Source organism: Sebastes umbrosus, chromosome 8 (genome assembly GCF_015220745.1).
Source record: "Sebastes umbrosus isolate fSebUmb1 chromosome 8, fSebUmb1.pri, whole genome shotgun sequence".
NCBI lineage: Eukaryota > Metazoa > Chordata > Actinopteri > Perciformes > Sebastidae > Sebastes > Sebastes umbrosus.
Window position 1 is genome coordinate 29,924,445 of NC_051276.1, and position 24,509 is coordinate 29,948,953.

The 24,509-nt window shown below is 39.8% G+C and overlaps 1 protein-coding gene across 1 annotated transcript in view; it reads right to left on the bottom strand.

Annotated features, from left to right (window-relative positions):
* Positions 1–502: 502 nt before the first annotated feature.
* The window catches only part of tmem8b (transmembrane protein 8B), a 44,971-nt gene continuing 20,964 nt past the window's right edge, over positions 503–24,509 (bottom strand). Inside the window, exons 7-13 of the mRNA XM_037778819.1 lie at positions 18,302–18,398; positions 17,922–18,045; positions 12,866–13,008; positions 11,357–11,535; positions 9,856–10,002; positions 5,653–5,769; positions 503–1,605 (exon numbers count right to left, since the gene is read on the bottom strand). Of these exons, the coding sequence (XP_037634747.1) occupies positions 1,270–1,605; positions 5,653–5,769; positions 9,856–10,002; positions 11,357–11,535; positions 12,866–13,008; positions 17,922–18,045; positions 18,302–18,398 (1,143 nt within the window). The 3' untranslated portion in view covers positions 503–1,269. The remainder of the gene's footprint in view (positions 1,606–5,652; positions 5,770–9,855; positions 10,003–11,356; positions 11,536–12,865; positions 13,009–17,921; positions 18,046–18,301; positions 18,399–24,509) is intronic.

The following is a 24,509-nucleotide window of genomic DNA, read 5'->3' on the forward strand; positions in this document are numbered from 1 at the left end:
TGAATATCATATAGTGCACCTTTAAGTACAGTCTCACAGAGCTGCTAGCATGGCGGCAGACTCATAAACCTGTTTATTAGTGTGATGCCAAGGTCAGGCACAACCCCCAAACTTAGCTTGTAAAAAAGAGTGAACGATTTCATCTTTCTTTTCTCATATAATTTGATAGAAAAAGGCCGGGCGTGCACACAGGATGATGAATACTGAGGAGCTGCTGATGAAATAAGGCATAAAGCAAAGAGCCATATAACTCTGTCTTTCCTTATATAACAGAGAGGCTACATATCAACAGTGTGCTCTGAAGCTGCCCTCATACTGCTGCTCTGTAGGAGAATTATTTATCTCCTGCTCTATTCCTGGGAGGATGTTGTTGACAGCGTCTCATCTCACTGTTTGAGTACTACTGGCTTCCATTAGGGCACGAATTGCAATATGATGTCTTAGTGGGAAGTTCACCAGTTGCTCTATATTTAAAAGCTTCGAAAGCAGGAGTGATACTGAGGCAAGAAAGAAAACATTTATTGTTTATGAATGTGGTGTCACACAGGTCCTGTCAGAAAAGAACAGGGAGGTGAGGTCTTGGTTTGAGGTCTCTGAAATATTCCTGCCTCCCCTCTTCTCTTTCAACAGGCAGCTGGACTTTGGATTTGTTCCCGTCAAGAACAATCTGCACATTCGTGTAAAAGCGTTACATTGCAATTGCAAAAGACAGTCTAACATTCCACATGACAACTAGGTTTTACATTTGTGATGCCCACTGTAGTTTATATTGTTATAAAAATTTACAGAATAACATTTTTGTGTCTCAGTGCAAAAGATATATTTGAAAAGAATTTCAGAAAAGCCGTGCCCTTGATAAATGTTCCCCCACGTCTCCCCCTGATCTGTGCCCCGACAGGAAAATAATTGGCCTGTTTACAAGACCACCAATAAATAACCAACAGAAGCAGTTGTACAGTCAACGTCAGATAGCAGCAGTGTTTCAGCTTTGACTTTAAATACATATTCACAAACAACAGTGTGTCACTGTACACCCACAAGTCATCAGAACAACTTTAACTATGTATAATAATAATTACAGTTGTATTGATAGCAGTTACCATGACAATAACAACCAAAAAAGAAAAGAAATCCAATGTGTCACATCTGCATTAAAGTATTTACATTGCTTTTTCAAGTTCTGTGGCTTAATTTCCCGTGTGTGAATTTCCCAAGTAAAAGAAGGCAATGAAGTGTCTCTAAGGTAAAAGGCTGGGCGTGGGGAGTTTATCAGCTGGTGCAGATGCTGTTGATGGAGATGATGGCGGGGTCCACCAGGCCCAGCTCCTCGTGCTCGTTAACGCACAGCTGATAGCCGCAGCCCCGCCTACGCTTCAGCGGGGTCACCTTGGCATCGGGCTTGGCGCGAGGCGGCAGGAGGAAACCCACGCTCCCTGCGATCAGCATGTGCCAGATGCTGTGGATGTAGAAGTAGTTCTCCTCCGTCTCCACGAAGGCGTAGAGGGCCACGGCGGACGTGGCGATCATGGTGCCCGGGAAGAGGAAGAACACCCAGCGCTTCCAAGTGGGCGGGTAGCAACGCCGCCGACGGATGGTGCGCACCGTCTGACAGACACATAAAACAGTGTTTTCAACTTCACCATTTAGACCTATTTCTCATCAAGTTAGCAAAACTGGAGCAACAATTAGTTTTACAGATTCCCCATGCCTGATTTACACTGCAGGCTGCAATTCCGCGGCTGTATGACTATGCGTTCTGTGCGGGCACCTCTTGCGAACGCCAAGCACACATAGTACTGCGGCGGATTGTGTGTCGCATGTAATTGTTTTTGATTTGGACCCATGGTTTTCAAATCCTTTGTTAGGCGGTCTTTGATTTATTTGATAGGCGTAATTCAATAGTTCCATATAAGTTTGCCCCAACAAAACTCCATGGCTGAAAAAAAAAATGATGGAAGAGATGGATGATGATGAGGAAAGAGAGAACCAGATGAGGAGGTGTCATGTAACCTGGCTCTGATGTCCAATCAAACGCCACGTCTCTGTGGCTCTCTGCGAGCTCCGCAAGCCATCTCTGCGGCTCTGCAGAAGCTCTGCGCAAGCTTTTCCGCAGACGTACAAATGAGGCATTACATTTCTCAATACATGTCTTAAAGGTGCAGTTTGTAGAATTTGGCGACATCTAGCGGTGAGGTTGTAGATTGCAACCAACTGAAACCTCTCCTGTGTGCCAAGCGTTTAGGTTGACTACGGTGTCTGACGCGAAAAACGCGAGTTGCCCCATCTAGAGTCAGAGTTTGGTTTGTCCGTTCTGGGCTACTGTATTGTAACCGTTTCAAATATTCAGTATTGATATGTATCGATACTTTGATATTTTTTGACAACACTAGTTGAAACGTACGACCAAACTCTTTCTTTGAAATCAAGAAAACCTCCCGACAAATTGCAGGTCAGCAATAAGTGTTGAGATTTGGACGATTTAAGACATTGTCTTTGCTAGAAACTGAAAAATAAAATGTTCTGTGTTTTTCTGTAATTAGTCTATTGAAACAGTCCTTTCCAGGAAACTTACTAAGAAATAAAAGTTGCATATCAATTTCTTTCCGGAAAATGATTAGGAAACTAAGGGACCCAAACAATTTTAAAGTCTATTTCTTTTACAATTGATCTCAGAGGCGCCTGTGCTTAATGTTCTTCTTTCCTTAATTTAATGAACGCAATTCATGTGTAAATCGGATACTGAAGTGGGAGATCACACAGGGAGCAGTCATTCAAACATGGAGAGCAGTGGGATTAGAGTGGGGGGAGCAGCAGGCAGTTATCTTTGATTGGAGGAACAGAGAGACGGGATTCTTCATAAATCTCTGTTGGTTTTATTGTCTGAAATTTGCATTCATGTCTACCGCTGCAGCATAAAGTCCGTCACAATGATCATAATCAACTGATTGATGTTTTAAATTGGTCATCAGCGATTGGCCAGTCACCGCTATTCTGTTATTTATGCTGGTGTTCACTTTGGCACTAACTGTATATGATGTCTCTATTTGTTTAATACAGAGAACGTGCTCCTTCATTGCTGAATGTGTGGCACAGAGCGACTTGGACATTTTATTTCATTTCTTTCTAAACAGCGTTTAGAGAGTGCTTCATTATTGAGTTCAGTCTCTATTTTCATCGCTTCATAAACACTGATTGCTTTGCATTAGATATTTTCCCCAAAAACATTACCATAAAGAATCCCAACATTGTCGAGGGAAATGTAAGCCGTTCATGAATGACACAAATAATTACATGTATTCTGGCAGTAAAACGGCTCTGATTCAGTTATTATGCTGTATACATTTTAGGTTAAAGACTCATAATCTATGTGAAGCCAAGTGAGGAAAAACAATGAAATGTGTTGTTACTGCTCCAGTCCCTTTGAAACTGCACATTTTTTCTAGTTAAGACAAACAATTTCATACTGGGGTGGTCTTTTTTTCACGCATAAACAGAGATCTCATTTAGTTCGGAGGGTTCGGGATATTTGGCATTGACAGATTTGAACTTCTCCCCTTCTTCTTACTGCTCCTGACACCTCTGCAAAGCAGCAGACGCTCTGTGCCCTTCACTTGACTGATCTAATTCGGTTGTGTCTGGGAACATTCAGAATGCCAGGCTTTGCAGAAACATGACAAGTTGAAATGAAAGGGCTCTTGTAGGAAATGCGCGACGCTCAAACTCAGAGGTGCAGAGCAGAGGAGGCAGCGCTGAAACGCAGACGCGCGCTATTGAACAGCTGATAAATTATGAAGCGTCAAGTAATCAAAGCGTGAGCACAGGGTTATCTAAAAAAAACAGCAACATTAGCATGAGATGCAAGTGAGCTTTTATGGAAAAGTTGCAGTGCTGAGTTAACTATTGTGGCGGTTCATCGCCATATGAAAGATTATGTCTCTCTCTTTCAATCAGTTTGACATTGCACAAAATCTGTGTATACTTCCATTCTGTAGATGTTGTCACAGTATACCAGACCTTGATATTTTATATACGTCAACAAGTCATCTATAATTGAATTACAAATGTGCCAGAGCCTTGGGAAAAGCAGCCAAAGTGGAAGCCAATGGCTTTATGTAAATACACTCACATTTGAATGATACAGTGCGTGAATTCTGAAGCGCTGTTGTTAATCTCAGAAGAAAAGAATGTCCTCTACGGCAAAATATACGGTCTCATACCTTTAGTGCTAAAACTGGAGGGTTTACACGGAAAACAGCACTCCATCACAGTTTCCGTAGGATCCTCCAGCTCTCAGACAGATAAGTCTCAGAGCTACAACTCCCACACTTTATTCAAAGCAAAGCTTTCTCCAAGGAAGCCACGAACCTTGTTTTCAAACTCATGTCAGAGGTTTGGTGTTAAAGTCTCTTTTTTCCAAGAACCTTGCCTGAAAGACTATTATTTTTTATCTTCTCAGTTCAGGGAGCACATTATGACTCGGAGAAGAGTCAGTGGAAGTACAAGCTGACTTATAATGGAACTACAACCCATGACTAATACCCACAGGCTGCAAAACTTTTAAAGCCCCTTCCATGCTAATGTAAAACAGCTTCATTGGTCAGAAGCCCACAGTTTTTAGCCACCGCACATGTTCAGGCGCCATGTTCCAGCCCTAAGCTTAAATGATGGATTAAATCCTTTTACACTTACTAGCATGAGGAACAATAGAGGGACGGTGCTGACACATTTCATCTGCATGTTTGAACAAGCTTGTCTATGAATGTCAAACACACATTATGTATTAAAATGGATCATCTTTTATCCCGTGTAAAAATCCCTTCTAGACCATTTGTTCACATACTGTGAGAAGTAGGCTAACATTTTTTGGGGGGGAAGTCTGTCTTTACCTCAGAAATATAGGATTTAGAAGCTAATAATCTTATAATGCTGTCAAACAAGAACATACTGTGTGTTACAAAAAGGCCTAGGTTTTTGCTATATTCCCATAAACTGTTTAAACTTTGAATGGTAATTTCTATATGCAGCAGCAAAGCATGTTTCTAACGACTAATTTCCCTGACGTTGAAATGATTAAAGTTTCAACTTAAGTGTAAGAAAACACTCAGAAAGCAGTCAAAATTGAGCACAATTAGCACACTATTAGGTTAAAATACCCCCCAAACAAACAAACAAACAAACAAACAAACAAATAAATAAATAAATAAATAAATACATTTTAAGAGCCATTTGAAATTGTTAATCACATTTTTCAACAACCAAATCGTATTTTAAATGCCGCTGAAATCAATATGTCCCAAGTGTGCGCTCCGGAACGGTTAGCTAGTTTGCTACTAATCGATCAGGAGAGAACCAGACTGACTGCTGAACGCAGTCGCTATTTCGGAAAGAGGAGGTGGAGGCAGGCGGGCGCCGGGAGACATGACGGGGTTGAAATGAGTCAGGAACAGCTGATGAAGTCAGAATGGAGCTCTAATAATAACTTTAACCGACTAGCATTTCTGGTGCCGACTAGCGAGGGTAGTAACGTTTAATCCACTAGCCAACTAATTGCTGGCGGCTACTGTTCTCAAATGCAAGTAAACTCTTGGAATAAACCCGTTTTAGCTGTAGGCTACTGGTCTGCTGTGCAGTAAATAGAAAAGTTGCCCTTACCCATGCCACAGCCATGATGCCCAGAGCAAACAGGCTGGGTCCCAGCAGGTTCCACAGACCGTGACGGTCCAGCTGCAAAGCCATGGACAGAGACATCGCCCCCAGCAGATACAGCACCTTGACAAGAAACACATGGATCAATAACAGTCCTCCATAAACACTGTTAACACTGTTACTTCCCCAGTAAAGAAGCGGGTCAGTACATCTCACATCACTGCTTTTGGAGAGAAAAATACTGTAAAAATTCAAATTTTCCTCTCACGTGTAAGAAAAATGGTGCCAAAAAGCTTTGTAGTCTTTTAGTAATGATTAACGGTTACTGAAACACCGGGAGGCCATTCTCAGTCACTGTATGTGGACCTACATTTTCATCTTTCTGCACCTGTGTCCTGTTTTTTGGAAGTGAGAGTTCTACTTTTCCTCACACAGCTGCTGCATTCATGGAGGTCTAGTGTAAAAATGTGTTGCTGCAACAAACAAAAAAAGCCTGAATGTACCACATTCAAGCTTTTATTTTTTTTTGCAGCAACACATTGGACACAAACAGGCAAGAAAAAGAAAGAGTGGAAAAAGTTTTGTGGGTGTAAGTCAGTTCAACTGAATAGTGCAGTGAGGGAGAAATAATCATTTGAGTCACTGTGGTAAGGAACTCTGAACTGTAGCTTGAAAGGTGTTAACAGTTTGCTGTTGGCTGTTTGTTAACTAGCCAGCGAGCCAATTTGGAAAACTATATTTTAGGGTGTTTAGATGTTGTTTCAATCTGTGAATCTGTGTATATGACAAAAAAACAAACTGTAAATGCGAGGGTGTGCAGTGCTTATGTTAAATATTTACAGGTTTTTATGCATTTTTAAAATATGTCATGATGTTTTTAAATATGGTGTAAAACTGGGTTATATGTAGCCAATAAATCCTGCGGTCTATATCAGAGCTAAAGCATAGAGGCGATGTTGAAAAGATGCTCAGTGGGTAAAGATTTACGTCCTGTGTAGGAACGAATGGGCTTGGGGCACTGAAGTCAGAAAGTATTGAGAGATGATTTGATGCATTGTTGTTTGTAAGAAAATATGCCAACCTTATCCTGAAATGTTAACAGCCACTACAAGAGCTGGCTTTCATAAATAACATGCAAATCTGTGTTTAAAAAACAGTAAAAAGCGTGCCATCAGTTTAATGTATCAGTGGGGGAACACAGCACAGAAAATAACTATTGAAGTGCTTGCAGAATAATACTGAACTGAACTTCCTCTCTATGTGTGTGAGAGCCACAATATAACAAAGAACCAAACACTGACAATAGAGGCCCATGCTATAAATAATGCCATTTTAACTTTCTTTTTTTTTTTCTTTCAAGCTCACAATTTGACATAAAGCCACAGGATATAAAAGAAATAAAGTGAGAGGAAAAAAAATCAATAAGCTGTGCTACACATGCTTCGGGAGAACTTAAGCCTGTCCAGGATGCCTGAGGTCTGCATTCTTCTGTCTGGAAGGGACCGTGAGGAGAAATTGGGGATTTTTGAGCGGGGAAGGGATGACCCGTGCTGCAGGAGAACAGAACTAATTGGCACAGAGCACGGAGGAGGGGAGCAGCGTGGTGCAGCCCGAGGACTCTGAGCAGCAACAGTCATCAGTCATACTGCACCGCTGGGTCACGCAGGGGCGCCCAGACATGCATGTATACATGTAATGGATGCAGGCATGAATGCATCGCTTCACCATTAATGGTGAATCCTTGTGTTTCTGCTTTATTACATGTGCTGATTTGAATGAGAAAACAAAAGCAAACGATAACATTATTACCCATTATACATCCGTCACATTTTAAAGATCTAGCACACTTGATGTAGCTATGTATATACTGTTTTTTTTTTCAGTGCAACCAGTGGGCTACCTCCAGATCTGAAAAGCGAAGCCAATTCTGAAGTGCCTTAAACTTGCATTCTTTCTAACAGCCAGCAGGGGGTGACTCCTCTGGTTGCAAAAAGAAGTCTGATTGTATAGAAGTCTATGAGAAAATGAACCTACTTCTCACTTGATTTATTACCTCAGTAAACATTGTAAACATGAGTTTATGGTCTCAATCGCTAGTTTCTGTTTAACAGAGAACTCTCAGCTTTATAGTTTCTGTCTCAACCGCACTTCATTCTGTTTTAGTCCTGTAATATTCTTGCACATGTTGAATTTTTGCACATCTACATTATTTGCACATATACTACCTCAATTATTTTTTGTTAAAGAACAAACATATCTATCTATCTTTCAAGTCTTCTTCAATACAGCATGATGTTCATTTAGTAAATTATTGTCCCATTTAGAGTCAAATAGACCATAAAGCAGTGGATGCTTTAGGACGTGGCTACTTTGTGATTGGCAGGTCGCTACCACGATGTTGTCTGGTCTGGGAGTTGGCTGTGTTTTCATCATACAACTTTAACCCTTTCACAGTGTGTTATCAGTTCATGGAAGTTAATTATAACATTTTTGGTCACCTAAAAATGTTTTATTCAGCGTTCGGTTGTACTTAGCTCCACCCTCTTGTGTCACTTCTGGTTGCAAAAACAAGATGGCGGCGGATAAAAAGCCGAACTCGAGGCTTCAAAATAGCAGCCCACAAACCAATGGGTGACGTCAGGGTGACTATGTCCATATCTTATATACAGTCTATGTGTGCAACAGACATTTCAGATGTGCTCACTTTTGGTTTTACCTCCAAATAAAGTGGTTAAAATAATCGGGCTAAACTGTTCTAATTGTCTTAAAGCTCATATTTCATGCCCTGCTGTACCCAGATCTCAGCAATAAAATTGGTGAGAACAATGTTATCATAACCTCTCAATAAAAGAGGGCCAAAACTACAAAGACCCAAGTTGTAATAAAACGTAATTATCCTTTAAACTGATTTATCTGATGCAACGACCTTCAGCAAATTGAGATTAACAAATCGCCTGTAGCAAAAAAAAGTCCTTGCTAGATATTCTGCTGACATATTCGTGAAGACATACACCTTTGAAGGTCCAAAAGTCACAAACACACAGTATCAGGTGCTCCTGGGTCCTTCACCCTCTACTGCGGTCATGGACTTAAACAAACAAACGCACGCACGCAAACAAACAAACACACACACACACACACACACACACACACACACCATCTCTCTCTAGTACACAAACACACACGGCTCCACTTGCCAGTCCTGACATGTGCGATTTGATTAGTGACTGCGTACTGCAGCGCTCAGCAAAAATGAAAACTCTAGAGGACAGCAGATGTTCGTATACGCTCCCTCCCTCCCACTACTCCGCCCCCTCCCCCTCCCCCGTCTCTCTGTCTCATTTATGGACATGGACACACACACACACACACACACACACACAAACACACACACACACACACCCCCACACGTTCCCTGAGACTGCTCCATCTTGGTGTGCAGCCAGGGAGTGACCCAGGGAGAAGGTGCACCTGTTAGTGTTTACTGTTATCCACCGCAATATGTCAACAACAACCGGAGAATTTAGCACCAGGCGTCGCCGATTCTAACACATTCATCTTTTCATTATTAACTAAAAATTGAGGCATATGCGCTACTCATTTATGTCGCTCCTTCACAGCTCTACAGCTCTACTTCTCGGCCCTCTAATTCCTCTTTGCTTCAGGGTTTATCTCAAGTTGTCGACCACTAACGTGGAGCTCTCAGTCCAGGGGCTGCCAGACTGCGACGGGCAGAAAGATGTCTGAATCCAGACGTCTGAATCACTGCCTACATCCACTGTTTTGTCAAGCAAATCAAACAGGTCTGGAGTTGCTCTTGTGAATGGCTGCCTCTCCATTTAGAGACACAACAGCAACAATCAGAGCCTTTTGTTGGCGGATCTAAAGGTGGGGCTCTACATGGTCTGTTTCCATGAGCCACTTGTTAAATAGCAGCAAAATAATCTATATTAAATGATCCGGTAGCTCACGGCTCCTACACTTTGTCATGACCACTTGAAAGCTGTGCATGTAATGTAGTGTACTCAGCTTCCCATATCGTAAAGCTCACAAGTTTTATTGAAGTGGAACATCAGGACAAATGTGCCTACACTCACTGCTCTTTGACAAACTACAGCTCCATTAAAAAACTCATTTTTCCTTTCAACTACATTACTTGACTCTCCTTTAAGGATAAGGAGGTAGAACTACAGTTCAATAGACGCCTACCTGTTTGATGATGGACTTTAGCCTGGCCATCGCGATGACGGTGACCCACACCGACATGAGCGACCCGAGGAAGTCACAGAACTGCAGGACGTCATACTCCATGATGCAAAAGACCACAATACCCGGCTGGTCACATGCATGGTAGAACTGTCAGAGGAGAGGGGGAAGTGGTTAAACCAACGAACAGATGTATCACAGTTTTGTTCCTATAGTGTGTGGAGAGCAACGATGACGTTGACATGATGAACACATGACTGCATCCACACAATAGGATATCCAATTGTAAATATTGAACATGTTTAATATTTGCAAATTGAAATCCGTGCGGTCAGTATGGACTTCTGAGCCGATCGGAGGATGTAAAAAAACACTCTTAACAAACCTCACACCACAGGAATATCTGGAGAGATAATATTTAGAATTTTTTGCTGATGATTGTCAGGAGGGGGGAATCGGGCCCAAAATTGGCTTGATCCTCGTGTAATGTGTGTACTTTGTATTGTTTGACGAATGTTATGCTGTGGTTGTTGAATAAGTGACAGGTCTTTCTGGTTTGGTCTAAATTTAGCACAAAATTGGTCTTTTGTTTTAGTCACCACTCTCTAAAAACATCTGCTTTTGTGTGTTTGTACATGCTTTAATCATTTCTGACATTTCTAAAATTGTTGTTTTTCAACTAAGTGATGGTAAAAAAAATCCATCTTTTATTTTCAACCAAAACCACCCAAATATTAGACATCTGGTGTGAGAGGGGCTGTGTTTTTTTCCAGCCTCTTTCGCACAAAAAGGCGTATAAATGCCACAATAATGCGCAAGGTGTTAATCGTGTAATAAGTACGCCTTTCTTGATTTCCGCATGTCATTTGTACGCCATGTATCCTGTACTGACTGCAATGTAAACTCATCCACATATAAATGCTATGTGGAATAAAAAACGAAAAAGACCACTTTTGGAGGGAAGGTAGGAAGGTGGATGGGCCCAACAAATGCTGGACTTTTAAACAGGAGACCCGAGTTTGAGACCAGTGTTGACCGGTGTTTTGTTTTGTAAGTTACGTTAGTGACGTTTGTCACGTGATGATTGTAACATGTTTTTTATTGACGTTTGTGACGTGTTTTCCGTAGTTGAGTTACGTTGTTTCTGTACGTTTTTTACTTAGTTTACGTACTTATTTTAAGCCCAACCATGACATTTTTCCTTACCCTAACTAAGTGGTTGTCTTGCCTAAACCTAACTGCGGTAAACTGTTCCTCATTAAACATTTCCAAAGCCAATTCATATTTTTAAATATTTTGAATTGTCTAATGTTTGCATCCATGTTTACTAACTGGAAAGAAAATTCTAGTTTAGTTTGGCTGCAGATGAAGCGGTAACGCAGCTTTCCAATTGTTTGTGCTGGTATCAGACCCAAAAATATTTTATAGGTCAACTCTGTTTTTTTTTTGTTTTCTTTACAGAGGATAGAACGTGCACCACTTTGTTCGTGTGTCAGTCACTTACAGTGGAGAAGAACATGGTGAAGATGTAGACTGAAGCCTCCAGCAGGTAGTGGCTGCGGATGGCGATGGCCACGGGCGGGACGAACATCAGGTTACTGAGACAGAGCAGCAGCGTGGAGAGGAGCTGGAAACTGTAGGAGTAGGCCTCCGAGTTGTCTGTGCATCCCCAGCCATCCCAGCCTAACACACACACACACACACACACACAGTCAGTACTGTACTGTATGATGATCTGAGAAAGTAAACATCTAAGAGCGTAGAGATCTTTTGTGTTTGCAGGCTTTTTAGGTTGGAAAAAAAACTGGAGTTGAAGCGGTTTCCGACTTCCTGAAACTCTAAATAAACTTTAGGAAGCTCTTCTTAAACCTTTTGTCTGAATGGATGAGAAGGATTTTTACTGCGGATGAATCAGTTTGTTTCAAAAAGCTCGTCCCTTAAGAATTTACTGTATCTCTTAAAATGGATAAAATATTTATCTCTCAACAAGATGAATGCTTCATCGGCCCTTTCTTATAAAACAGACATTCCTCTGTGAAAAAACAATCAAGAACAGATCTGTGTGAAGTTGTTTATCCTGTAAACAACAGAGCCTCCCGGAGTGAACTCCCTCCTATGGTAACACCCTGCCTTGCCACTTGAATTGGATCCTTATCAAGTGGTGGATTGGATAAGACAGTGCGAATTAAATATTCCTGAGCGCTGTTGAACGGAGGGTTTGCAGTGTGAGACGGGCCAAGGGCAAGCGCTGAATGCAAAGCGCCTGCCAGGGAAGCAGTCACACATATGAAGTATGACAATGGATTTAACTGAAGAGAAAGCAGCTCCGATAAAAGAAGATCAAAGGCAGGATTTAAAAAAGCCTCGGAGGACATGCTTTGTTTAGCTTCATAAGCTCATCTTTTATTGAAAAGCTGTTCGTAATTAAGGGTGTGTTTTATTGGCTTATATTAGGAGATTAATACCAGGCCGCCGTGTGACTCATTGGACAGCGGCACATATAATCTAATTGCCGTTCAATTCTGGGAAGAGACCTTTGCCATCCCACCTTGCTCTCTCCCATTTTTCTTGTCACTCTGCATGATGTATTTTCCAACAAATTACAAAACTCTTTGCCACAGTGATGACCCAATTTCCTCACAGAAACTTTTATCTTATCTTGTATGCAAAAAAAGCTTTGGACTGCTGAAAATCACTTCCAATTATTAATTCATGGTCACGCTTTTTGCTAATTATTAATTACTGATAAATAATTAAAGGCATTGTTGAGTATATCATATAATTACTTCTCCACTTCTATCAAACCAGTTGCTTTGTTTGTTGATAACTCGGTTTAGCAAATGCAATTTGAAAATAAAGCGGACATTAAAATAGAATTAAAGAAGACATACATAGTCTGAATTTTGTTCGCATTCGAGTTGAGCACAAATTCAAATCAACAAACAAAGAGGAAAAGAGCTTTCCATTTGAAACAAACACTGGCAATGCACTGCAATCGATATTAAAGTGTTACCTGCTTTGCATTCACAGGCAGCATAAAGGTAGTTGTTGGTGCGCAGAAGCTTGCACTGTCCGTACGTCCCACAGTCGTTGATGCATGGAGTCAGGTATGCGCGCATATACACCTCGGCGGTGACATTGGTGCACGCCTCAAATCTGGAAGAGTCACAGAGAGGCAGATCGTTCACTGGTGAATTCAGACGGTATGGAGGAAAACATTTGCTACGGTTTCCCTTTTAAATGGAGTTCAACTGACATATTCTGCACTACAGTGTTGTCCAGACTGAAATATCTTAACTACTGGATGGATCGCCATAAAATGTTGTACAGACATTCATGGTTCCCAGACGATGAGTCCTAATGACTTTAGTGATCCCCTGATTTTCCTCTAGTGTCACCAGGAGGTTCACACTTGTGGTTCTTTGTGAGATGTCTCAACAACTATTGGAAAGAACGCCATTAAATTTGGTACACACACATTCATGACCCCCTCAGGATGAACTGTAACAACTCTAATGATCCCTTCGCTGTTCATCTAGCACCATCATCAGGTTAAGATCTCCAGTTTGTCCAATACATACGGGAAAACTATTAACATTCACATGAGCTTCAACTGTATTTAGTGATAATTAGCAAATGTTGCTAACATGCTAAATTAAGATGATAAACATGGTAAACATTATACATGCTGAATATCAGTATTATCATTGTGAGCATGTTAGTATGCTGACATTTCACTTGAAAAAATTATATATATATTATATTAGATATTAAAGTATTTAATAGCAATTAACCGCATGATTGTCCATAATTAATCGCGATTAATCGCAAATTAATCAAATTTTTATCAGTTCAAAATGTACCTTAAAGGGAGATTTGTCAAGTATTCAATATCTTTATCAACATGGGAGTGGGCAAATATGCTGCTTTATGCAAATGTATGTAGATACATATATATTTATATGATGCGTTATTATTGCGTAAACTTGAAAGCCCTGATATATAAAGGTAGAAATGATGCTGCAACACAATCAGATATAAACAATAAACAATAGAAATACCATTATACTGAATCAAGCGAGAAAAAAATAACACAAGCTGCAAAAAAAGAGAGAAACGATCAGGTCAGCAGACGAGGAGCACAAAAGAACAAGATAAGAGACATTAAAAGAGCAAAGTTTGAGATAAAAATGACAGTTTTTAGCCTTTCTATTCATTTTTAACAAACATTTCAGCAACTTAAAGTAATTGGCAAAATCGTACATGAACACAGTGAAAGTGGGAGTACTGCCTCTCCACTTACAAACATGAATATGATATCTACCCAAAACAATCACAAGATTAATAGTACTGTATCTGAAATGCTTGCAAGTTATCCATAAAATAAATGATATCAATGTAAGTAAATGAGTGAATGAGTGTTATACATTTTTAATGACCAATTATGGATATCAGCCCAAAACAAATTAGTGTAAGAACATTTAAAGGACAAATGGTCAATGGTTTCAGCTTCTGGAGAACAAAAGATGTAAGGGTCCATTTCAAATTTAAATCTTTTGTGTAGGAAATCACTGACAGGGTAAATTGCTGACATTATTTTAAAATGGGTTTCTCTGACTTTAAACAAAGGATTTGATGGATAGAAAGAAAAGGACTATTCTTAAAGGGACCTCTATATTGTTCACTGCGTGATTACAGCCCCACAGAGTCCGTCAGTTTGGCTGTAGTCTCTTGTTTTGTTGTTTTACTGCTTCAGCACAACACGTTGGAGATCAAAATGACATTTTAGGGATGTCACAAGTCAGAAAACTTTACTCTGTTAAGCTTGTGCAATCTCCAGAAGCAATTACAAAAGTAATCATCCTCAAATTATGTCTGTGCTTTATAGACCAACGAGGAAGCTCTACTGTGATAGTTTAACCTTCATTAAGTATCTCAATTACAGCAGGTTGGTACCCCATTTGGATTTTTTCTCAATACCTGCAGTAAGAAAGAGCTCCATTTTAAACATCTTCTTTTTTTGTATTTGTAGAGAACTATTTCAAACATAAGGTAACATTATTTAGGGATGTGACGGCCTGATAGAGGTTGTTGTTATGCAGCTAACTGTGGCGTACAAACAGCTGCACACGGACCTATACATAATGTGTCAATCTCTGATAAAACATAGGATAAAAGACAGAAACCTTGGCATAAATGTGCTTGCGTTGTCTCTTTTCTAATTGCCAGCGTAGACAATCAGTCACAGAATGAAACTCCAGGAGGCAACAAATGTGTTTCTTTGCCTCTTCCCAGAACCCATTTTTTAATTGGCACAGCTGCTCACTTCTTCATCTGTAAGTTGTATCACTCAACTTAATTGTAGCCTTGAAGAGCACCTATCATTCACACTACCTCTTTTCTACTCTAACGAGACCTGATTAATTTAGCATGTGGAAATTTGTGGTAAATCTAACACGCGGCTCACGTGAACGTTTTCATACCTCAGCAATGCTCTCATGTGAGGATGAGGCCGTGTCCCGCACCATCTGTTATTATTTGTTTAGTCAAATTCAATTGGAAACTCCCGAGTGGCCGGCGAAAGAATCTGCTTAATTTCATTCTGTTCACATTTTCGTGCCATTAAGGGTTCGGCAAAAACAGCTCAATCTGCTGAATAGCTAATACTTAAGAACTTGTGAATAACATTGCGTTGGACAACTTAATGGAAACATTTCCCCCTCCTTCTCTTAGCAACGTTTCTCATAATGACTTTAAACAACCCTCAGAGCAAGGGAGTGCACTTATTGCACTCAAATGTGGATTAAACTGCACATAAGTACAAATAAAGATAACAACATATGTTCTAGTCAAGAGAAGATAAGAGCTGTGCTCTTTATAAATCCCTCCACCTATCTAGTTGGTGCAATGCATTATGGTCTGCTTAGTGTACTAAAGGTGGAAAAACTAGCGTCTCTTTTACAAACACATTTCTACTGCTAATCATTTTGTTTCAATTTCCAAATATGCAAATGTTGAGATATGAAAAATCTGCTTTTGAACCTCAAAATCTAACCCTCCTCCATGTCATATGCTAGGTGAGCACCAGAGGCCCATTTATGAAGCCAATCCCAAATTAATCTGCTGGGCGACAGATGGGAGAGAATGTGGCTGAATGAGGGAGGCAGCGCTGTTTAAACAGCGAGCATGGTGTCTTCATTAGAGCACTGAATTATTCATTCTGGTAAATAAACTAGTGATTGTTATACAAAGATGCTTTTAAGAAACACTGAATGTCCTATTTTGCAATTGCCTTCCTGTAATTGACAGCAAATATTGTCTCACTGAGGTTGCTTTGGGCTGCTGGGACCAAGACGAAGAATTGATTATGAGACTGTCAAAAATTTATGAGCAACAGTCATTCAACCGGGTTTCAGTGAATTCCTGCTTGTAAATGATGTTTTGGAGACTTTCTGGGTTGACTTCTCCAGAGAACACAATTTACACCATTGTTTCCATTTTAAAAGGTTTTCCATAAAAGAAATAGTTCGACATTTTGGGAAGTACGCCTAGTTACTTTCTTGCTGAAAGTTAAAGCCCTGACACACCGTGTCTGGCCGCCGGTGAGCATCTGTCATCCTAGTTTTTGTGGTGTGTGCCGCACCGTTGGCACTCATCGGCTCCTGTTGGCGTTTTTTTGGCCGATTCAGCATCGGTGCGAGACATCACTCTGATTGGCTGCTCAGCTTAAGCGAATCAACGCAAAAGAAGAGAAACATAAGTGAGGAAACAAGCAAACGACTAAAGTCAAGAGAGCAAACACAGAAGGCTCTTCTCATTTTTCATCTTCATCTCATCTGATCATTCCAATACACGGATATTTTCACAAAGTCATGGCCATCTGGAATGAAGCTAAGCGGTGAGTGAGAGTGGTGTGAAATGGTCAGCAAACGCCGTTTTGTTTCATGTACGTCTCATCAACAACAGCTTGTATATCTGCTATCGTCATGCTGCTGGTTTCCCTTTTAGAATGACCAATACAGACTACCGCCACCTGCTGGTGTGGAGAGTTATCTTAGAACATACGTGCTAGTTGGACGTTGGCTGTAAACTGAAGTGTGTTCGAGTGCAACCTTTTAGCCAAGACTCAGGCGAAGTGATGCATCGCAACAGTCAGCCTTCATCGTCGCAAGTTCTTTGATGTTGGTTTGTTGTGTCTGGGCCTTTACATGAGAAGATGGATACTAGGGATGGGTGATATGGCCAAAATCTTCTATCACGATATAGGTCATTTCATTTCTCGATAACAATATATATTACAATATCGCATGTTTTCTGAAATGAATATGAATATGAAATAACCACATGGTAAAGCCTACTGTTCTATACTCCTGTGTGAATTAAATACTTGACAAATAAAAAGTACTGAATATTTTCTAATTTTAAATAACTCAAGTGCAAAATATAGAGAAAAAATTTATAAATATAGGCCTATAGCCTATATCGCGCTAGAAACGAAATATAAAAATATATATGATATATCGTTTTGACGATATATATCATAATAATGCGCAGTCCTAATGGAAGGTCTGGAAGCTACCACCAGCAGCTCCGCTAACTTAGCTTATCATAAAGTCTGGAAACGGGGAAACAGTTGGCTCTGTCCAAAGGTGAAAAAAAAAAAATCTTATTGGCACCTTATTGTTGTTTGTTTAATCCATAAAATGGGGATTATTATTTTTTAGACTTGTTTGTTATGGAAACTGCCAGACAACCAGCAGAGACTCCAGGAAGTTACTAGTCCCAAATAGTCTGGCTCATAACCCCCGTAAAATATCTAATTTCCGTTTTTACACTTTGGCTTTTGTACGGATTAAAGAAACAAAATATAATGTGTTAATCAGTGAGATGGTATCGAACTTCAAAATCGCATCAAGAAAGTGAATAAGCATCTCTTTACCGAAGTGTCAACAATTTTAGCCAGCAGTCTCTTTTCATGAATAATTCTAAATGTAGTTTAGTGAAGTTCTCCAGGAGTGTAAGCATATAGGATAAACAAATATCTATAGAAATACAGAAGCCTGTCTCACCCATGTTCAGTGGCACATAGAGAGCGCAGACTGAGATACCAGATGCCTGTTTGTGGGTAGGGAATCCTCAGTTTGGTGATATTGGCGGAGGCGTTCACAGACAGGAAAAACCCGGCCTCCGATTCTGCAACAGAAGAAATCGATCAAAGAGTTTAAAACTGAAAGAGCTTCACACTTATTGGAAACAGCATTAACAAGAAAAGGTTATGTTTTCTGAAAAAAAATTACATTTAATCACTTTAAAACAGCTGGAGTAAATAGTGCATGAATAGTGAAAGTTTTGGGAGTTGGAAAAAGCATAAATTACTTGTAATATTCTTATGGAACAATAAACTGTTTGTAAATTGGGGAGTTATTTAACAAAGTTCAATGTGACATACCTGATTCACATTTCAATGAGGAGTTTTCCCTTAGGAAGAGAGGCATCCCGTGGTTCAGGCAGCCGAACACGGTGACATTAGCTCCTCTCAGCGTCGACTGCGGGAGGAAACACAATCACATGTCATTCATCCATCCGACCATCAACCATCTGCTGCCATCACGCTGGTGAGCTAACGTTGTTCCTGAGCACTTCAGGTCTCATTTCAGCCGTGAGATAGTAAACTTTAAAGCTAACACATCAAGTGAAACTGCTCTCCCTCTGTCTGCCTCAGGCACCTAAATGAAGATGTTGGCAGTTTATCTCCTTAAAGCATCAATTATACATTAACACACTCAGGCATTAAGAAAAAAAAAAAAATCCTGGGGAATTATTCAAGCGTTGGGAGCTGCATATGCTTATACAAATTGGCTCATTCTGCAGAGAGGTGAAAGGAGACCACAGTCCAATTAGGTGAATCAGTAAAAGGACAACGGGAGTACAAATAACAGCAATAAATTACTGCATGTGTTAATAAAATATCAGTGTGCACTCGGGCATCAAATTCGGCACTTCACAAGTTTACTAAACTCTTTCTAATTTATTCACAGTATCTCTGGACTTGGGGAATGAGTGTTGTAATGTTTACGACTGCTGTGAAAAGTGTCCGGATAAACTACTAAACTTGAAACTGCAGGTCAAAAAATAGTAAAATTCTTTTTCAGGTAAAAGAACTTTGCCGAACAAGATGCAGCACATTATATTCATTTGCTTTGCGTCCAGAGGGAAATGCGCTCGGTGGTACGGATTACTTTAGGCAATTATTTCATGAATAAATAAGATTTCTATCACCCCCCCCCAAAGCACAACATGAGCATAATGTATATGCAGGGAGTTGGCAAAGTTGTTGATTAATGCAATGACTCAACAAACACTTTGCCAGGTGCTGAGATTTCAGGCTTCCTAAACTCGCCATCTGGCCTGCACTCTCTTGGTAGTAAGACTCAATCACGCCCACTGGCATTTCAAGATAGTCCCTCCCTCCCTCCCCTCCTCCTCCCCACTTTTCGTCCCGACTCTACCCTACAGTTTGAAGATGAAGGATTGAGCGAGAAGCACTTGTGGATGGATTACCAGACGGACCAAACCGAGCCCAGGGGCCGCAGAGGGAACAGGAGGCCCCCAGAGCCACACTCTCTGTCTGAAGTTATCAACATTTCTGGTTGGTAAGTCAAAAAGCTCAGTCAGAAGTAGACGGGTTTTTTAGTCACGGCAGCGGCGTGGCGTCAGCCTGTTTGTCAGCCTGTCCACCACTTTGGTCCAGACTAAAATATCTTGAAACTATAAGATGGATTGCGAAGACATTTACGACAGATATTCAACGTGCCTAGATGTAAAATTGACATTTTTCGATTGGTCCTGTAGCGCCACCACGACGTTGACTCTTGTGTTTCAGAGTGAAAAATCTACAACTATTGAAATGGATCGCAATGAAATTTACAACAGATATTCAAAACCCCTGGAGGATAACTTTCTGTTATATCTCAACATCTATTTGATGAATTGGCATAAAATTTGGCACAGGATCACGGTTCCCAGACGATGTATGCTTGATGCTTGATGTATTGGTGATCTTGTGAATTTTCCTCTCCCGTCACCATGAAGTTGACATTTTAGTTCTTTATTAAATTATCTCAACAACTACTAAATTGCTGTGAAATTTGGTACACGCATTCAGTGATCCCAGACTTTGATCTCCAGATTTCATCTAGCACCATCGTCAGATCAAAATTGTCCAATACTTATGTCCAAATACCAGTAAAACTAATCACACTCCCATTAGTTTAAGTTCTTCTTTGTGTTTAGTGCTAATTAGCAAATGTTTGCATGCTAAATCAATAAGGTGAAGATAGTAAACATTATACACTTCCTGCTAAACATTGACATGCTGGCATTATAACTGAAAGCATGTTAAATGGTAAATGGACTAGCATTTATATAGCGCTTTTATAGTCTTCTGACCACTCAAAGCACTTTACACAACATGTCATCATTCACCCATTCACACACAGATGGCAGAGGCTGTCATCCTGCCCATAAGGATGTAATCTAAATAGTCATACACACACCAATGACACAGCCTTCGGGAGCAATTTGGGGTTAAGTGTCTTACTCAAGGACACTTTGACATGCGGACTGGAGGAGCCAGGGATCGAACCTCCGACCTTCCGATTGGTGGACGACCTGCTCTACCTCTGAGCCCACTGTTCACTGATCACTGTTAGCATACTATTGTTGTCATTTAGCTCAAGTAAAGCCTCAAAGAGACACTAGCGTAGCTTTATACTCTTATTTTTGTTTTGTTCTTGAGTACAATATTTATTGTTTTAATATTTTTTGTTAAATACATACATTATATAGCTACACAGTGCTTACGCCCTGCACAGTGAGCTAAAGTTCAGGTTCAGCTAATAGCATCACTTATGGTTACAGAAGAGTTAGAGCTGCTAAAAGGAAGCAAAGCACTGCTGCTATGTACTAAGACGGGCCTCGTACACGCCTGTGCCCAGAGGCTCATTGTCCCATTATCAGTCCATGTAAACAATCAAGCCCAGAAAGTCACAACAGCAGTATTGTTATGGGCGTTTTTAAAGACTGCCTTATTGAGAAGACACGGTATGCGATGAGACAGTTGTTGTCCTTCCCTCTGGCCAGGATAAATCCACACCTATTTGAAAACTGAGCCAAAGAAAAAAAACAACAAAAGTATTTTCTTGTGCTGTGGTTCAAAAAAATCTCATTACTTCTAAAGTGATGTCACCACCGTGCATGAGGAGGCACACGGGAAGAATCCAGCCGAAAATAAAACAGATGTTTAGACATTTGTTTTCCTCTGGCTTTAGACATTAAAATGAAGACATAGGAGTAAATAACACGTCCTATTCTCATTTTAACTGAGTTTTAACTGTTAACATGTTAACTGAGCTTTAAATGGGGAATATCAACTTCTGCCCTCCAAGAGGCAATTCAGAGTCCCGACATTTAACTGCATCAGGCTAAAGAACGCTTTTGTCCATCAGTCCATCTTGTTGCTAAATAATAATTAATGTGCTGCTAAAGACATGTAAATCCAGAGGACAGATGGTCATTTTGTAATGGGTTATGTATGAATAATGGTGATGTTTTTTTTGTCTGATGGGTCTTAATTGTCTGTCTGTTTATGGTAACAGTATGTCTATTGTGTATGTGTACTTTTTCTCAAACTAAACTGCAAAATGAATTTCAGTGCAAACTGACAATAAAGTTGTATCGTATCGTATAGGCTAGTGGTGTAAATAAAATTCCTGTAGATTTCTTTTTTAAATATTAAAAATAAGATGTTATATCATTCCTCTCATAAAATCAACATAATCAATATATCCTGGAAACATTTCTATTTCACAACACAGTGAAGTCCCCAAAAAGTATAGGTAGAGTAGAGTATAGAGCTGCAACAATTAATCAATTAGTTGTCAACTATTAAATTAATCTATTTTGATAATCGATTTATTGGTTCGAGTAATTTTTTAAGAGGAAAAAAAGTCAAAATTCTCCAATTTCAGCTTGTTAAATGTGAACATTTTCTGGTTTCTTTACTCCTCTATGACAGTTGTGGACAAAACAAGACATTTGAGGACGTCATCTTGGGCTTTGGGAAACACTGATCGATTATTTTCACCATTTCCTGACATTTTATAGACCAAAGAACTAATTAATTAATCAAGAAAATAATTGACAGATTAATCGATAATTAAAATAATCATTAGTTGCAGCCCTAGTAGCGTATATGGTAATTAACAACCTAAAATAAAATGTGTATAGTCTTGAACTCTTTCGATTGCAATCAAAATCCCGGTGTCTTCTGAAATGTGACTCTTTGGTATTTAATCTCAAAAACTGAGACTTAGTTTAAGTGATACAGATCCAAATTCATGGACACAAAAACATAGAAAAACATTTTTTCTCGCCTATTCCCCCACTTTGAACTCACTTTACTTTACTGATCTTCGCTTTTGTACTGTTGTGACAGTGACAATTCAACAGGACGCAATTTGGGCCACTACTTTTCAATGGATGAACATTTATTAGGTGGCTTAGATGAAGCCAGGCTACTGCCACTTTTAAGAGTTTATTTACCTGTACTTCAGCTCCATTCAATGATATGACTGTAATTCAGGTTATTTATAATGTGTTATCAAATATCCTATTGGTTGACAGTTTTAAATGATGCCATCACCACCTTGTTTCAACAGGAGGATATCAAATTAAGGAAGCGAGATGCTCTCAAGATACAGATGATTATTTTGTGATATGTTTGATCCTTCTCAAATCTATCGACTGAACCACTCGTGTGCTGTAGAAAGCAGGAAATTCCTTTGTTTTCGACTCCTCTCTGCCCGTCCGTGTGGAGCTCAAATTAAGATTTTACTGATAACTCTGGAGGCTCGATTTGTGTTCCCGCTCCATCTCATATGATGTCCCCTCAAGCTGGATGCTGACCCTGCACCCAGCATCTTTGCTGTCCGGTGAGCAGCGATTCGAAAAGGATTTCAATCACTCTTCTGTTGTCAGAGCATTGTTGTTAATTTATGTTCACTTCTTGTTGCACTTGCCTGGTTTTTCTGTGTGGCCCATTTAAAAATTCATGCCTGGAATTTGAATGTTAATCTTGTTTTGGTTTTTATTTATTGCCGTTTCTTGTAAAGCACTTTGTAACACTGTTGTGAACATTAATCACGTTTAATATTGTGATTTATATGCCTGCTCCATTATGCAGCTATTAGTTGGGATTGTGGAATGTGAGTTGTAGAGGCATAATTCAATCAGGAGTGCCATCTTCCAGCAACACAATGCTCAAGGTTATTGACTGAAGGAAACTACTGTAGAAAAACTTCAGAGTAAACATCCCCTTCAAAATAATTAGTACAACAGTACAGATTTTTGACTTCAACTCTCATTAAAAATGCTGCAGACAGAAGAAACTTTTGATGAATGCCAGTTCATCTCTGTTGTGTACTCATGTGGCTTTTGCTTTGCTAAATTTCCCAGGAGTCATGCTGATGACATGTGCCAGACAAGACACAATGCCAACTGATGCAAGAGCATAGATGAAGCTGGCATGTGCACTATATGCTGCACATCCCAGTGCCCAAACTAATTAAAATAAACTCCATGATGAGTTTTAATTTTGCTCAGAAAAATATGAAACTGTCTTTTGTTTTGACTCATATTGGACATTATGATTATATTTGTAAGCACCCTCACCCCCTCTGAAATTACCATTGCTCCTTAGCAACAGCAAACATGAACATTTTTTTATTATATTATATTTTTCTGCATTCATTTATTTCTACATTTATTTATTCATATTTATTTATTTCCACATTTACATCCACGTCTCCTGGGTGATAATGAGAGATGATATCACAACGATGCCGTGGTTTCTCCCTTTATACAAATGAATATGGAAATAAATAAATCTAGAAATGAATAAATACAAACAGAAAAATATGATACCCTTTATTTATTGCCATTTCTCATTTATTTATTTTTTTCAATTTATAATTTATTTTTTAATAATTCATTATTTTTAATATTTAATTTTCAATGTATCATGCTCATTTATTTATCAATTTATTTGAGCTCCAACATACTCAGGTGATAGTGTAATACTGTGAAAAAACAACAATAACATATAAAAGCTAACAGGGCATACATTGATAGAGTCTCAGGGACTAACGCTCACTGCAATGCTTACGCTTTCTTTCTCGGCATAAGCCCGACCTGAAGAAAACTTTGAAAAACGGACCTAAAGCGATTAAACTGATCTGCCACCAGTTGAGGTATCAGTGGAAATAAAAGCCATATATTCATTCTTTCCACACTCTTTCACCGAGAGTGATGCAAGGCAGACAAGCAGCTCCAGCTATTGTCTCCTAAAGCCCTGCAAATCTGAGCCCTGAGTCCCCCACTGGCAGCGGCTGACGGGATTCTGCGCCTGTGACAAGCGAGTGACAGATCATCGCCGAGGGGGGAGAAATCTGTCCATAGAATAATATAGCATGACAGTCTCCCTGAGGAACACATCTTGTGCTCATACACTAACAGCAACCAGGTTTCATCACAGCAGAGAGCATACTGTCTGCAATATCCACCGGGTTAAAATCAACTATACACACTTATGGGGTAGC